Source organism: Rousettus aegyptiacus, unplaced genomic scaffold (assembly GCF_014176215.1).
Source record: "Rousettus aegyptiacus isolate mRouAeg1 unplaced genomic scaffold, mRouAeg1.p scaffold_m13_p_6, whole genome shotgun sequence".
Taxonomy (NCBI): Eukaryota; Metazoa; Chordata; class Mammalia; order Chiroptera; family Pteropodidae; genus Rousettus; species Rousettus aegyptiacus.
Genome location: NW_023416309.1, coordinates 74,274,865 through 74,288,300, shown reverse-complemented (window position 1 = coordinate 74,288,300; position 13,436 = coordinate 74,274,865). Strand labels below are relative to the sequence as shown.

The window sequence follows — 13,436 nt, the reverse complement described above, 5'->3', positions numbered from 1 at the left end:
TGATGTGGATAAAGAAGTCATAATCAAAAATATGAATGCATTTTCTCTATTTAAACCACAGGAGGAGAATTAACTTTATAATTTATTATATATAATTTTGATCATATATTCCTTTAAAAATAAGTTTCACATATCCTTAAATAGAAAGGGTCAAATTATCAGAAAAATAAATTTCTCCAGTAAAAACTGGTTACATTTGATCACTATGTAACATGCTATATAATTTAACTGATACGAAGACTGCTTTCAAAGGCATGAGAGTGTTTGTTATCAGCCATAAGAGGTGTGAATGTATCTGCCCTTATGTTGCTTTGGTTCAGAAGAGTAGAATAGAGTCATTAGTAAAAAACTGAGTAGTTAATATTTTGCCATCATTAATTTAGAATATATTATTGGCAAGAGTAATAGCCAAGATAAATAGTTCTAACAAAGACTATTAAAGGAAGAGTTTTTTCATGAATTCATCATAGCACCTTGGGAACTTTTATAAGAAAAATATGGGAAGGCAAGAAAAAGATGAGACCAGTTGTCACAAGCAAAAAAATTCACAAAACATTACCTGTGTTAGACGTGTGTCCTTCCCAGTAGTATCAGAAGGAGTAAAAAGGTGACAGTGCTAATGAAAAAGAAAGATGAGACTTGTATTTATTTTGCATTTTATACAACTGTCATACTTTATAAAAATGGATATATTCCATCAAAGTGTAACCCACGGCATCTAAAGCAAACACTGTAATTATTTAAAATGGTCTTTAAAAATTATAATACCAAGGTCTACGCTCTATAAGTAGTCCTCCATTGTGCATTTAAACAATGTCTTATTTTAATTTTTAACTAAGAACTTTTTAAAAATTGAGTAATAATTTATATAGAGAGAAATACACAGATCTTAGTTGTACAGTTCCATGAGTTTTGACAAATGTGTCCAACCATGTAATCACCACCCCTATCAAGACAGAGAACATTTTCATCAATTTCCTTCTGCCCCTTTCTAGTCAGTCCTCCCAATCAAGCAACCATTGATCTGGTCTGTAGGCAAATCTTTTGGGGACATATGTTTTCCTTTCTCTGATAAATACCTAGGAATGGAATTCCTGGGTCAAGGGAAAATGTCTATTTAACTTTATAAGAAACTACCAATTTTCCAAAGTGGTTGTCCATTTTACACTTCCACTTACTTTTAGAAAAAAAATTTGAGTTCCACTTACTTTTACTATTAACAGTGTAAATTCTAAGTATTTAAAATTTTTAGTTTCTTTTTTAAATTGAGGTATAATTGACATACAACATATTAGTTTCCAGTGTACAACAAATGCTTTGATATTTGTATATACTGCTAAATGATCACCACAATAATTCTAGTTAACATTTGTCACCATACAGTTACAGGAAATTTTTTTCTTGTGATGAGAACTTTTAAGATTCACTCTCTTAGCAACTTTAAATATGCAATAAATATTAATACTAAGAGTATTAAAAGTCAATTACAGTTTAGGAGTATGAACCACTGGATTTAACAGGCATCATTTTATAATTGTTTCTTGCATCCTTTTTGTTTAAGGATTCCCAGTCTCATTGGGGCTATTTAGACACAGCAAGTATTTAGCAGTTTTCCTCTGACTCTGAATCATTTCCTCCTGCACTTTTAGAATCAGCAGGATCCTTGCAGGGGGATATATGGTCTTGCCACCTTCTCTACCACCATCTTCTCAAGTCTCTGAAGCCCAGCCCACGGTGTCTTAGAAACTTCCCATGAATGTACTGTCCATTCTTTAGACATTAATATAGAGACTTCCCTTCTTGATTCATTTTCTTGTCGTTCTCTGTACAAGTGAGAAGCTGATTCGAAATCTTTAACAGATGACCAGTATAAACTTTCTTCCCTATGTGAGTAAGTGCCAAGGACTTTTTCTTCTTAACCTAAGTTGGTAAGAAGATTGCCATCTGGGGAAGGTGAACACTTACTTTGCCTGGGGCCTGGGGGATTTCCTGGCTCTGCTCTGAATCGTCAAGGGGGTCCCTGAGCCACATCCCTCCCCTTCCTTCTCACTCGTGCTCTTGCTCACGCTCTCTCTCTCTCTTTCTCATTTCTGCCCCTATCTTTTATTTATTATGACTATTCACCATTTTCATTTCTCTTCAGCAGAGCCAGTCAGCCTTCCACTCTGGCCTCCCATCCCCACCCCCGCCCCCAAACTGGGGCCCACCACTGTCTCTCTGCCCAGGGATTTCTCACAGTTTCACAGCAGCGCTTTTACATTTGCTACATCTCCAGATTTGGATTTTGAAGATATGAGGGTCTCTTGGTTATTTTGATGTTTGGTTTTCCAGTTGTCTCAAAGGTCTTCATTTGACTAAGCCTTATTTTCTACATTAATGTACTATTTTATCTTCATTGTATTGCAAATTCTCATATCTTGGAATAAATATTATTTTGTTCCATTGATATGAATAGGCAATTTTCAGAAAAAAAAAAAGAGACCCTATAGATGGCCAGCATATGTTTAAAAAAAAAAAAAAGCTCAACCTCCTTCAGTAAGACATGTAGATCAGAAAATAAAAAGATAGCAATTTTCACCTACTGATTTGGCAAAAATTTTAAAGTTTGATAATATTCCCTACTGAGGAGGGTATGAGGACACAGGCATTCTCATACTATTTGTGTGAATATAAATGGGTGCATGCTTTTTTGGAGAACAATTTGGCAAAAGCCATCAGAAGTAAAAAAAAAAGTATGAACTCTTTGCCCCAACAATTCCACAGCTAGGAATTAACCCTAAAAATGTATTTGCAAAAGTATACTAACAATAAATGCATAAATGTTTGCTGTTGCATAGTATATCATTGCAAAACCCAAAATGGTTAGCACTTTAAATGTCTATCCATTGTGAACCAGATAAATTATGGTACATTCATACAGTGGAACACTACAGCAGTTCAAAAGAACAAGGAAGACTTATAGGTACTGATATGGGCCAATCTCTACAAAAAGTTGCAGAATATTAAATATAGTGTGATGCTTTTTGTATCCATATATATATGGATACAAATATATATATATGTATGTATAATATATATAAACCTACCTGTGCTGGACTTGGGTTTAGAAAGATTTACATTTAACCGAAGATGTTAACCTTTGCAAGAGGGTCTGGGGAAAAAGGAAAGCTTTTTTTTTTTTTTTTTTTTTTTTTTAGGTGAGGCAACCCTTGGTTGACCTCACAGATTGCAAGGACTTCGTCAATTACAATCCCTTATTTTTTATTTTTCATGCCTATAGTACCTAGTCTTCCTAGATGGTCTCCCATCCAAGTACTAACCAGGCCTGACCCTGCTTAGCTACTGAGATCAGACAAGATCAGGTACATTCAGGTTCAGGGTGGCATGGCTGTAGACATAGGAAAGCTTTTGATTTTCATTATGTCTTTCTGTATTCTTCAATTGTTCTAGTGATGACATGTATTACTTTATTGTCACAGGGTTTTTCTGGATATTGTGTTATGATGCATTTTTGTTTTCTTTATACTAGTTTATTATTTTTTAAATCCTAATATCTTTAAGCCCAAAAAAGGAAGCTTTATTGGGGAGATGCTGAGATACCTCATTCAAAGGAAGTATTGGGCAAGCAGTCTTCAGGAGGAAACAAGTACGACTGGGCCAATAGAGTTTTCGGACCAGGCGCTGGGATGATAGAGGCCCTTTCTTGTCACTTCTTGTCTTTGTGTATCAGCTGCATTCTCTCTCAACCATGTAAAGATGAAAAATGAATATGAATCTAAATTTTGTATCTTGTGGCTCCTACAGCAGAGAGACACCAGACTTCCTCAGCACCCGCTTGACAGAATTTCCAGGGAAGGGCTTTCTTTGACCTGGCTTGGGTCACGTGTTCTCTTCTGGACCTATCAACTCTGGCCAGAGGTGGCATGTGTCTTAGTACCCGGTGGACTCTCTGGGGTCAAATGGTTGGAGAACAGTTCTCAGTAGCAGGGAGGGTGCTAGGAAGGTAAGGCACTCATTCTTTCACTTATTCATTTGTTGAGTAAATTATTGAGTGCCCATTATATGTTAGGGTCTGTGCTATATGCCTCGAACACAGTAAACCAGTAAAATCTTAGTGATCAGAGAGCTTAGGTTCTAGTGAGGGAGATGGTCTAGAAATCTTTGTCTGCTGGCCCTCCCTGCCCTCAGCCAATTCACTCTCCCCATTCACACAGAAAAAGGGGCCTCTCATCAGAGGAGCTGGGGATATTTCCACTGTGAGGACCTTGATGACTAAGGAACAGATGCTTGGCAGGCCTGGCCTCTGGGGCAGCTGCAGCTTGTCCGAGTTACCAGCCAAGAGGCAGTAGATGAAGGGAGTGGCTTCCTGTTGAGCTAAGATCTTTGGGTCTAGCTTAGAAGTCAAGGCATCCCCAGAAACAAAATTGTCAGGCAGACCACTAAGGTTCCGTGAAATTTTCATTATAAAAATACAAAACCCAGGCCTAACTTAGGTGCTTGATTCCACCAACTTGGCAGAAAATCTCAGTCTCTCAGGTAATTGTCATCCTGAGCAAACAGAAAAACAAAACAAAACAAAACAAAACAAAACAAAAAAACTGGTGGCTCAGCTCTGTGCCAGTAGCATAGTCTGTGGAAGGAGCAAGAATGGGGGTGGGGGAAGGGGGAGGCTGGGAAGGGGGAAGGTTGCTGATGTGCTGACTTTGCAAGAGATATCTGTGGGGTTCACTGATTTGAGGAAAACCTTCACCCGAGTTATAGTCCCAGTTGGGGACCCTACAGCAAGGTGCTCTGCTTTACAATGTGACACATGCTGGGCCAATAATTCAAGCTGCAACACGTGAGCTTGGGCATCAAAAGACAAGGATTTCTACATACTCTCTCTCCACCCCAAACTACTCTCCCACATGCAGGTTGTTGGTCCAAATGTGGCTTTGCCCTACCATTGTATCTTATATGATATGGAGAGTGTGTGTGTGTGTGTGTGTGTGTGTGTGTGTGTGTGTGTGTGAGAGAGAGAGGGAGAGAGGGAGAGAGAGAGAGAGAGAGAGAGAGAGAGAGAGAGAGAGAGAGAGAAGTATTGTTCATACATGATGTAATAATGGTGATTAAATTGAAGGTTTAGCTCATAACTGGAGAATGGATGGAAATCACATCTAAAGGAGACTGTACATAAACCTGTGGACGCTGAACTCTGATGTTGAGAGCTGTGTTGAAGGGCCCCTGCCACAATTATTTTTAGAAGCAAGACATCAAGTTTCAATCCCGCTGGGGAGAATATAGTGCATTATCCGTTGTAGCAATAAGAATAGGATGATGACAGGGTATTTTGAGAATTAAATGTACAGGCAGTAGGCTGGGTTAGTAAGGGGTGGAAGGCTTTGGACATGTAGCCACACCTACAACCTTTGGTAAATGGCGCTGTCTTAGGCCAACTCCACGACTGTTCCAGGCCTGAAACCATAGTCTCATGGCATCAGATAGATAATGATGACAACAAAGGCTGAATTGGCTACATCTACAGAGAGAAGACAAGTGGTCAAATTGGGGTCAAGATCATGGTGAAATGATGCAGAAACCACACAGTATAAACAGGACACACAAAGTCAAGATAAAAGACAGGCTGGTCAGGAGTGAGAGGAGCACAGAAAACAGAGCAGAGGCAGAAGAGGTAGGACTGGCTGGTCTCCAGAGATGCCTTGGTCTCTAACACTGGTTCAGTTTGTCTCAGTCCACGTGTAAGCCTACAGGAAACCTGCCTTGTGGATCTCATCAAAGACGCTAGCTACAGCTTCATGGCTCCTGTTTTTTTACCCTTTTGACAGTTCCGATGTTACTGTCTGCTTATAGGTCTCTCCTTTGTCCTCAAGAACATGTCTTACTCATCTCTATAATAGCATCTGGCCCTTTGCAGGGAACCTTGCAGGTGCCCATTAATGTTTGAATAAACATCTGTATTTATCACAACAACTCTTGGCCCAGGCCCTGACCCTGAGGCTGTGGAATAAGCAGCAGCACAGATTTTAAAGTCAATACATGTATCAGCCACATGCAAGGAGGTGAGTTGGGCCAAATAGATTTTTTCTGTGTCTAAAATGGTAAACGTGGAATGATAAAGCAATTGGCAGTGGAAGCAGAGGCTTCAAGGATGTATGGGAAATGGACAAGCTGCTTGGACCCTCTGGTCTTGAGTATTCACTCTTGTAATATGGTGGCGATTATGAGGGACCTCATAGGTAGAGGAAAGAGACCCCAAAATGTCCATAAAAGTGAAGTGTAAAATGAACACAGGTATACATGATTAACAAAGCTGATTGATAAGTCTCATGCATTATTGCTAATCTATTTGTATGACCTTGTACCTAACCTTAGAGACCTCTTTTGTACATTCAGGACAATGGTAACTGCTTTGCTGGACTGGCATGAGGAAGCAATGTGTAAGGCATAAAAAGTGCTTAGTTTAGCAGTACCTCCCACACATATGGAAACATAGATACCTTCTTAAAAACAGATTCCTGGAACACCATTTCTGCTATCTTCCTAAACTGGGACTCTTTAGGGATAGAGCCTAGGAACCTGAATTTTAAATTAGCATCTCAGGGGATTGATTAGGGTGGTCTAGGAAAACTTTAAGAAACACCGAAAGGATCAATTAAGGCATGTGTGTGTGTGTTGGGCCGTGAAGGCAGTACTATCACATGTGGCCACAAGGTGGCAGCAGGGAGAGACAAGGAGAAACTGGCCTGTCCTGCATGTGCCCAGAGGGGCCGGGTTTTAGGCAGACATGAGGATAGGTTGTGGGAGTAGGTAGGGCCTGTAATGTAGTAGCTCCTTTGCCAGATGGAGGCTGTTACTGCAGACTAATTCCCTGTGACTGCCTGGCTCATTACCAGGTCCTTACAGAAACTTTGCTTTTTGCCAAATTGCCAGCAGAAAATTCATCAGTGTGACCTTGGCTGAGCTTAGGGTGGTGGTAGTGTGTGTTCCACATGGATGAGTATGAGAGGCAAGAGGTGTCACCTGCATAGGGAAGCTTACTCAAAGGACACCAGCACGTGTTAAAACGGCCTCTCATCCTCTGCTGCAGGCTTGTGGTTCCAGGCGCTCTTAAAGGACCTGTTCACCTGAATCGAGCCTGCAGCGGTCATGAGAGGATCAGGCTCGGTCATGAGAGGATCAGGCTCGTGGCTGGGGAGCTGGCCAAAGACCAGGCAAAGGATGCTGGAATGGGTTGGGGGCAGGGAACACAGGATGGGGCAGCTGCCTTTGGAAGCAGCCAAGATGTCCCTGGCTGTAATAGGGATGGTAAGAGGATTAGGTGATAGTCTCCTAACCCAGCCCGGAACTAACACCCTTCTCCCCCTCATTCATGTACCCTGGCCTGACCCACTCCAAGCCTGCCAAAGCTCAGAATAACCCTGAAGACCAGACAGCAGGATGACTAGGCCTCTGCTCGGTGCCCTGTTCCTCTTGCAGCTCCTCGGTATGAACGGGGGTCAGGGGAGGGGGTCAGACATACACATGGAGATATTATCATAAACGGACAGGACAGAGACTAAGATGTAGATTGCGATGCACTTGGTCTCCAGGTGCAATATCATTGGTTCAGAAGGCACACATGGAATAACAGTCTCAGAGACAGACATACAGAGAAGCAGAGCCCTGCACAGACTCAGAAGAAGCAGAGAGGAGAGGCCTCCTATAGCATCTTCGTCACTAGCAAACTCCATTGTTTGACCCCATCCCCAGGGAGAGGCAAGGGGACGAATGAGGAGTTACGTCTTTATCATCATCTCTTCGACAACTATGACCCAGAACGACGGCCAGTGAGGAGGCCTGAGGACACTGTTACCATTACTCTTAAGGTCACCCTGACCAACCTCATCTCACTGGTAAGATACCCCCTATCCACCCCAACCACCATCTCTGAGCCTAAGATTCTACTTGTGGCCCCAACAGCTGAGCTCTGTCCTAAAGCTCACTTCTGGCCTTGGAAAACCATTTCAATGATCCTAATCACCCATCTGCAGAACGAAAAAGAGGAGACTCTCACCAGCAGCGTCTGGATTGGAATCGTGAGTCAACTCTGGGAAAGTGTGAGGTCTTGTTCCCTCCCTAAAGAGGGGCCCCCTTTCTTCCAAACTCCTAAAAGACAGTAGGTGGGAGATGCAGGGCATGTCCTTCCATTCCCACTCTTTAGGATTGGCATGATTACCGACTGAACTACAGCAAGGAAGACTTTGGGGGCATTGAAACCCTGCGGGTCCCTTCAGAACTCGTATGGCTACCAGAGATTGTGCTGGAAAACAAGTGAGGACCCGGTAGAAGCCAGGATGGAAGGAACCCAAGTCCTGAGGGGGGACGGGTAGGAGGGAAACTGGGCTGGACTGGGTTGGGGCAGGGTGTTGCCTAAGGGTGAGGAGCCACGGACTTCCGCAAACGCTGGGTTTCCGGGAGCCCACAGTATTGACGGCCAGTTCGGCGTGGCCTACACCTGCAACGTGCTGGTCTCCACGGGCGGCTACGTGAGTTGGTTGCCCCCGGCCATCTACCGCAGCACCTGCGCCATGGAGGTCACCTACTTCCCCTTCGACTGGCAGAACTGCTCGCTCGTTTTCCGGTAGGAAATTACTTAAAGGCCAGGACGATTATGGGATTATGGGAGCAGGGGGCGGAGCCATATGGGGAACTCTAACCTGGAGGCAGAGCCAGACACTGGGATGGGTGGGCCCACTCCAGCAAGTTACAAGTAGGGGTGGCAACAAGCGTGGTCTGGGTAATGGGGTGGAGCGTTATTATCCCGCCAGATCCCACCTTCGAGGGCAGGGCCTAAAAGGGCTTGGGTTCGATCTTCTGGGGTGGGGGCCCCGGCCCTGGCTCCTCAGCTCTCAGACGTACAATGCTGAAGAAGTGGAGTTTGTCTTTGCTGTGGATGATGACGGACAGACCATCAGCAAGATCGATATCGACACTGAGGCTTATACTGGTGAGGCCGCCTCCTGTTCCGAAAATCTGCTTCTAGACGGGGGTCCAGGGAGGAGACTTGAATGGGGCTGCCCCAGACCATGAGTACAGGGAATCGACTTTGGCAGGCGTACTTTTACTTGCCCCTTTCCTGAAATCAGTCCAGACCACCTGCCTCACCCACTCTGGTCCAGACAGCTGCCTCCTTTCTTCGGCCCAAAGTTACAGGCTCCCACTGTCAAGTGTGGGGCCACAGTGCACAGCAGGGCACCCCACCCCCGAGGGCAGGCTGAACTTGCCACCCGTCCTACAGAGAATGGCGAATGGGCCATTGACTTCTGCCCCGGGGTGATCCGCCGCCACAACGGTAGCTCCCCGGATGGTCCAAGGGACGTTGACGTCATCTACACGCTCATCATTCGCCGGAAACCACTCTTCTACGTCATTAACATTATAGTGCCCTGCGTGCTCATCTCAGGCCTGGTACTACTCGCCTACTTCCTGCCAGCGCAGGGTAAGTTGTCATCCCAAACTAAACCCTGGCTCGCTTTTTGGGGGAGGGGGGCGGAGAGCTGCTCTCACTGGGCCCTCCTCCAGCCGGCGGCCAGAAATGCACCGTCTCCATCAATGTCCTGCTCGCCCAGACCGTCTTCTTGTTCCTAATTGCCCAGAAAATCCCAGAGACGTCTCTGAGCGTGCCGTTGCTCGGCAGGTGAGGGCACAGCGGGTCTTGGCGGTGCCCATATAGGGTCTTCGCCAACGCGAGGGGCGGAGCCAGACTGGCATAGGGTGGGGCAAAGAGGGACGAGGCGGGGGAGGGCAAGGTCAACACCAAAAAACTCTGGGAGCAGCTTGAGCTTTATTTGAACGCGAAGTGGGGCTGGGACTGCGATGGAGTCTCTGGATCCCCGTCCTCAGTGCTGCTGCTGGACGCCACCTTGAGGTCTCCTGAGTATCGCTGTTGGGGACGGGCTGGCTCAGTGCCTCCCCAGCCGCGCTGCCTCTGGCCCCCAACTCACCCCCATCCCGAACTCACCGGTTCCCCGGAGGTTCTGAGGCCCAGCTGGAGTCGCCATTGCTGCAGAAATGAGGCAGACCCCTGCTGACCCCATCCACACAGGCATAGCCTCGCCCCCTGGAGCAGAAGCCGGATGCTCGTGCCCGCAGTAGCCTTCGCTTGCAGAGCACCCTGCCCCGCAGCCTGGGCTACCTGGGCCAGCGTTCCACTCAGATCACCAGAGTGTGGTCCCGGGCTGCCGTCGTCGCCATCTAGTCGACTATGGCCGACTGCCGCAGCCATAGGGCTGAGATCTGCAGTGTAGGTATAGGAGTTAGGATACAGAGGTTCCTATGCCTTGTCCCCCGCTCAGTCCTCTAGCGCCCCACCTCTAACAAGGTGGTGCCGAAGTTCACTACACTTGCCACAGCTTTTCTCAGCACCAGCCCCAGGGTGGGCTTCTGAGCGGGCGTATTCTTCGGCTCCCGCGGCTCCAGGGTCTTCAGCTCTCTAAATCTCTGCTCCAGATACTCATGGGCTGCAGCCACAGCGAGTTCCAGGGAAGATAGAAGGGGAGGCTGGAGGGCCACCTGGAGAAGCAGGGGCAGCGGAGCCATGAGTGCGTAGGACAGAAGTCACGGTGGGGGCGGCGGTGCTGGAGACCTTCCCAGAGGGTCTCAGGTTGCCATCCTGTGGCAGGGGCCACTGGCGTTGCTTCACCTCCGTGGAGATGTGGAAGTGGTAGACCCAAAGCAGAGTTTCCAAGGAGCTGGGGATTTCCTTCATGGCTGCCGTGAGCGATAGAAGGGGGAGAAGAAGCAGGGGACGCGTGTGGCCCCTCAAAGGAGCGACTGAGGGGCCTCACTCCACCCCCTGTGGAGAGTTGTGAGGTCAGAGGACGAGCAGCGCTCTGTGGCTCCGGGGACATGGGGGGACTGTGACGTCACGCACTTCGGGCTCCTCAGGTACCTCCTTTTCGTCATGGTTGTTGCCACGCTCATTGTCATGAATTGCGTCATCGTCCTCAACGTGTCTTTGCGGACGCCCACCACTCACTCCCAGTCCCTGCGTCTGCGCCACGTAAGCGTCAGGTGGGCGGCTCCAGGGTGGGAGGCGTGGCTTCGAACTAATCTCTGCCATGGCCCCGCCTCCAGGTCCTGTTGGAGTTGCTGCCGCGCCTCCTGGGCAGCATCGAGTCCCCCGTGGTCCCCCGGGCTGCCTCGCCCCCGAGACGGGCGTCGTCCGTGGGCATACTGCTCCGCGCAGAGGAGCTGATACTGAAAAAGCCACGCAGCGAGCTTGTGTTTGAGGGCCAGAGGCACCGGCACGGAACATGGACCGGTGAGCAGAGTGACCTGGGAGGGTCCATGGGGGCGCCTGCAGCTGGCGGGCTCCTAAGAACCCACACTAGGGTTGTCTCCCCACAGCAGCCCTCTGCCAGAGTTTGGGCACTGCCGCCCCTGAGATCCGCAGCTGTGTGGACGCCGTGAACTTTGTGGCCGAGAGCACTAGAGACCAGGAGGCCACCAATGAGGTGGGACAGGAGTCAGAGGCAGGTGGGGTGCTACAGGTTCCTGCAGCCTTTAGACTCAGCTTGTGCCTGCCCCTTCCCTAGGAGCTGTCCAACTGGGTGCGCATGGGGAAGGCCCTTGACAACATCTGCTTCTGGGCTGCTCTGGTGCTCTTCAGCGTGGGCTCCAGCCTCATCTTCCTTGGGGGTTACTTGAACCAAGTGCCCGAACTTCCCTACCCATCGTGTATGTAGACTTAAGCCGGTCACAGCGCTGACTTCAACTTTCTCACCCATCTCCACGAGGAAGTAGATTTTGAAAGACAAGTTGCTGCCACTACTATGATTCTTCCCCACTGCTGCTAATAAAGCAGTTATTTTGTTAACACGTGTGTGTGCACAAGTATATAGTCCTGGTCACCACAGAGGGGTCAGAAAGAGGGCAGACAGTTCAGGCAGGGTCTTGGGTGCCAATCCTCTAGAAAGCAAGGACCATTCTCTTTTCAGCATTGCTGACCTTTCAGTTTTGCTCATGCACCAGCTCCATGGGGCCCACAAGCCCTGTGAGCTTCTAAGCTGTCTATCTATTTGAGAGCCACACAGGAGAAACCCCTTTGCAGGAACCAAATGCCCTCAGAACAAGTCCCCCACAATCCCCCCAAAGGTTTAAGGCTGAGAGTGCCCTGGCCCTCCCTCAATAGTTTCTTCTAGGTTTTTTTGGCCTGGCACTGCCCACCTCACCCCCTAGACTCACCAATTGCAGATCCCAGCCCCCCATGCCCCTTTATCCCTATTCTGCTGGCTTGCTCTGATTAGTATCCAGGATTGTAAGAGAAAACGAGAATAAAATGGGGCCTTAAATGGTGGGAGCTGGTTGAATTGTCTTTATTAACAAATGGGATATCCAAGGCCACTACATTGAGGAGGGGATGGAGGGGGGAGGGGACAGGGCTACTTGCTGCTCACACTATATACAGATGCAAGCAAGGGGGTGTGGAGGGTGAGAGCTCCCTGCTCCCACCCTCTACCAGGGAAGGGCAGAGGCTAGAAGAGATGGAGGTTGAAAAGGGAGAAACATTTTGGCTGGCGGGGTCCCCCCTCCAGTCCCTGGGGTGAGGGGAATCATTAAAGTGCTTTCAGAAAATGAGGAAATGGTCCCTGCTCCTGGAGTGGCTGGTGACCCCCTTTTAAAACCTAGGGCCCAGTGACCCCCCCCAGGGTCTGGTACATTCAAGGGGGGAGCCGGCTCCCCTGACGTGCAAATAAAGGGGCCCAGGGCCCTGCCCAGTCAGCAGCAGCGGGGATGGGGTCCAAGCCCCAAGCACTCTCCTCTTAAGTGGAGAAAAGAGGGAGCCAGGCCCACTCAATTCCTCGTAAGGGGAAGCTGTGCCTCTCCCCAGAAGTTGGGACAGGCACAGTTTTAAGGAGAGAACATGTTAGGGAAAAGGATGGTCACGTGATCACAAAAGCATCAGGGGTTAGAGGTCACGTTCCCAGCAGGCTCCAGTGAATCAAACCAGTAAAAGCAAAGCCCAGGAAGGGGAAAGAAGGGCAGCCTGGGAAGTCTGGCTGTAGGAGGAGAGCTGGGTCCATGTGGGATAGCCCCGCCCAGGGCCCATCACCAATTCATGATGCAGTTACGGTTCAGAGTCATGAAGTAAACTTGGCTGCTGCCCCCAGAGCGGACTGAGGCAAAGAACACCTGAGTGAGGAAAAGGAAGAAGTCACCAAGGGATGGGGGGTGGAGGGCAGTTCAATTAATTGGGAGAAAGAGAGAGGGAGAAACTGCAGAGTTTAGTCTCTCTGAGCACCCCATCCCCTCTGAAGGGCAGAAATGCTTGGGGAGAAGGGTAGCTGGTAGACCTCTAGGGTGAAGGAATCTGGAGAATTCTCAGAAACTGAAGATGAGGGAAGGGGAGTGACTACATGTTGTGTTCCCCTAAGGCCCCCTTTCAGGGAGATTCC

The 13,436-nt window shown here is 48.0% G+C and overlaps 3 protein-coding genes and 1 pseudogene across 15 annotated transcripts in view; 1 reads left to right on the top strand and 3 right to left on the bottom strand.

Moving 5' to 3' along the window:
- Positions 1-3,271: 3,271 nt before the first annotated feature.
- LOC118604863 lies at positions 3,272-3,396 on the bottom strand (annotated as a pseudogene).
- A 1,640-nt stretch (positions 3,397-5,036) lies between these two features.
- CHRNE (cholinergic receptor nicotinic epsilon subunit) lies at positions 5,037-12,330 on the top strand. Of its 5 annotated transcripts, none has more exons than XM_016142021.2 (12): positions 5,037-7,483; positions 7,750-7,892; positions 8,031-8,075; positions 8,201-8,310; positions 8,465-8,620; positions 8,886-8,986; positions 9,278-9,478; positions 9,562-9,676; positions 10,927-11,041; positions 11,116-11,302; positions 11,389-11,495; positions 11,577-12,330. In XM_016142021.2, the coding sequence occupies exons 1-12, from the start codon at positions 7,438-7,440 to the stop codon at positions 11,724-11,726; spliced, it is 1,476 nt and encodes a 491-aa protein (XP_015997507.2). In that variant the 5' UTR covers positions 5,037-7,437; the 3' UTR covers positions 11,727-12,330. The 5 variants fall into 5 exon arrangements, with proteins under 5 accessions (XP_015997507.2, XP_036078709.1, XP_036078708.1 ...); XM_036222816.1 differs by having other exon boundaries at positions 8,808-8,986; XM_036222815.1 differs by having other exon boundaries at positions 7,750-8,075.
- Positions 9,395-10,928, bottom strand: CUNH17orf107 (chromosome unknown C17orf107 homolog). The gene is given in 5 exon segments (XM_016142032.2): positions 9,395-9,985; positions 9,987-10,243; positions 10,246-10,275; positions 10,351-10,551; positions 10,682-10,928. Coding segments are annotated over 5 exon segments (750 nt in total). The 5' UTR covers positions 10,748-10,928; the 3' UTR covers positions 9,395-9,789.
- Positions 12,331-12,339: 9 nt separating the features above from the next.
- MINK1 (misshapen like kinase 1) overlaps positions 12,340-13,436 on the bottom strand; it is a 50,676-nt gene continuing 49,579 nt past the window's right edge. For all 9 annotated transcript variants that reach the window (XM_016142011.2, XM_016142014.2, XM_016142015.2 and 6 more), the window contains one exon: positions 12,340-13,173. In XM_016142011.2, coding sequence (XP_015997497.2) covers positions 13,090-13,173 — 84 coding nt within the window. In that variant the 3' untranslated portion in view covers positions 12,340-13,089. The remainder of the gene's footprint in view (positions 13,174-13,436) is intronic.

Bases quoted from the DNA above. Each gene is read 5' to 3' on its own strand.
- CHRNE (XM_036222814.1), top strand. From the start codon at position 7,438: ATGACTAGGCCTCTGCTCGGTGCCCTGTTCCTCTTGCAGCTCCTCG. The intron at 9,479-9,561 runs GTAAGTTGTCAT...GCCCTCCTCCAG, and splicing joins CTACTTCCTGCCAGCGCAGG to CCGGCGGCCAGAAATGCACC. The intron at 9,677-10,926 runs GTGAGGGCACAG...CGGGCTCCTCAG, and splicing joins AGCGTGCCGTTGCTCGGCAG to GTACCTCCTTTTCGTCATGG.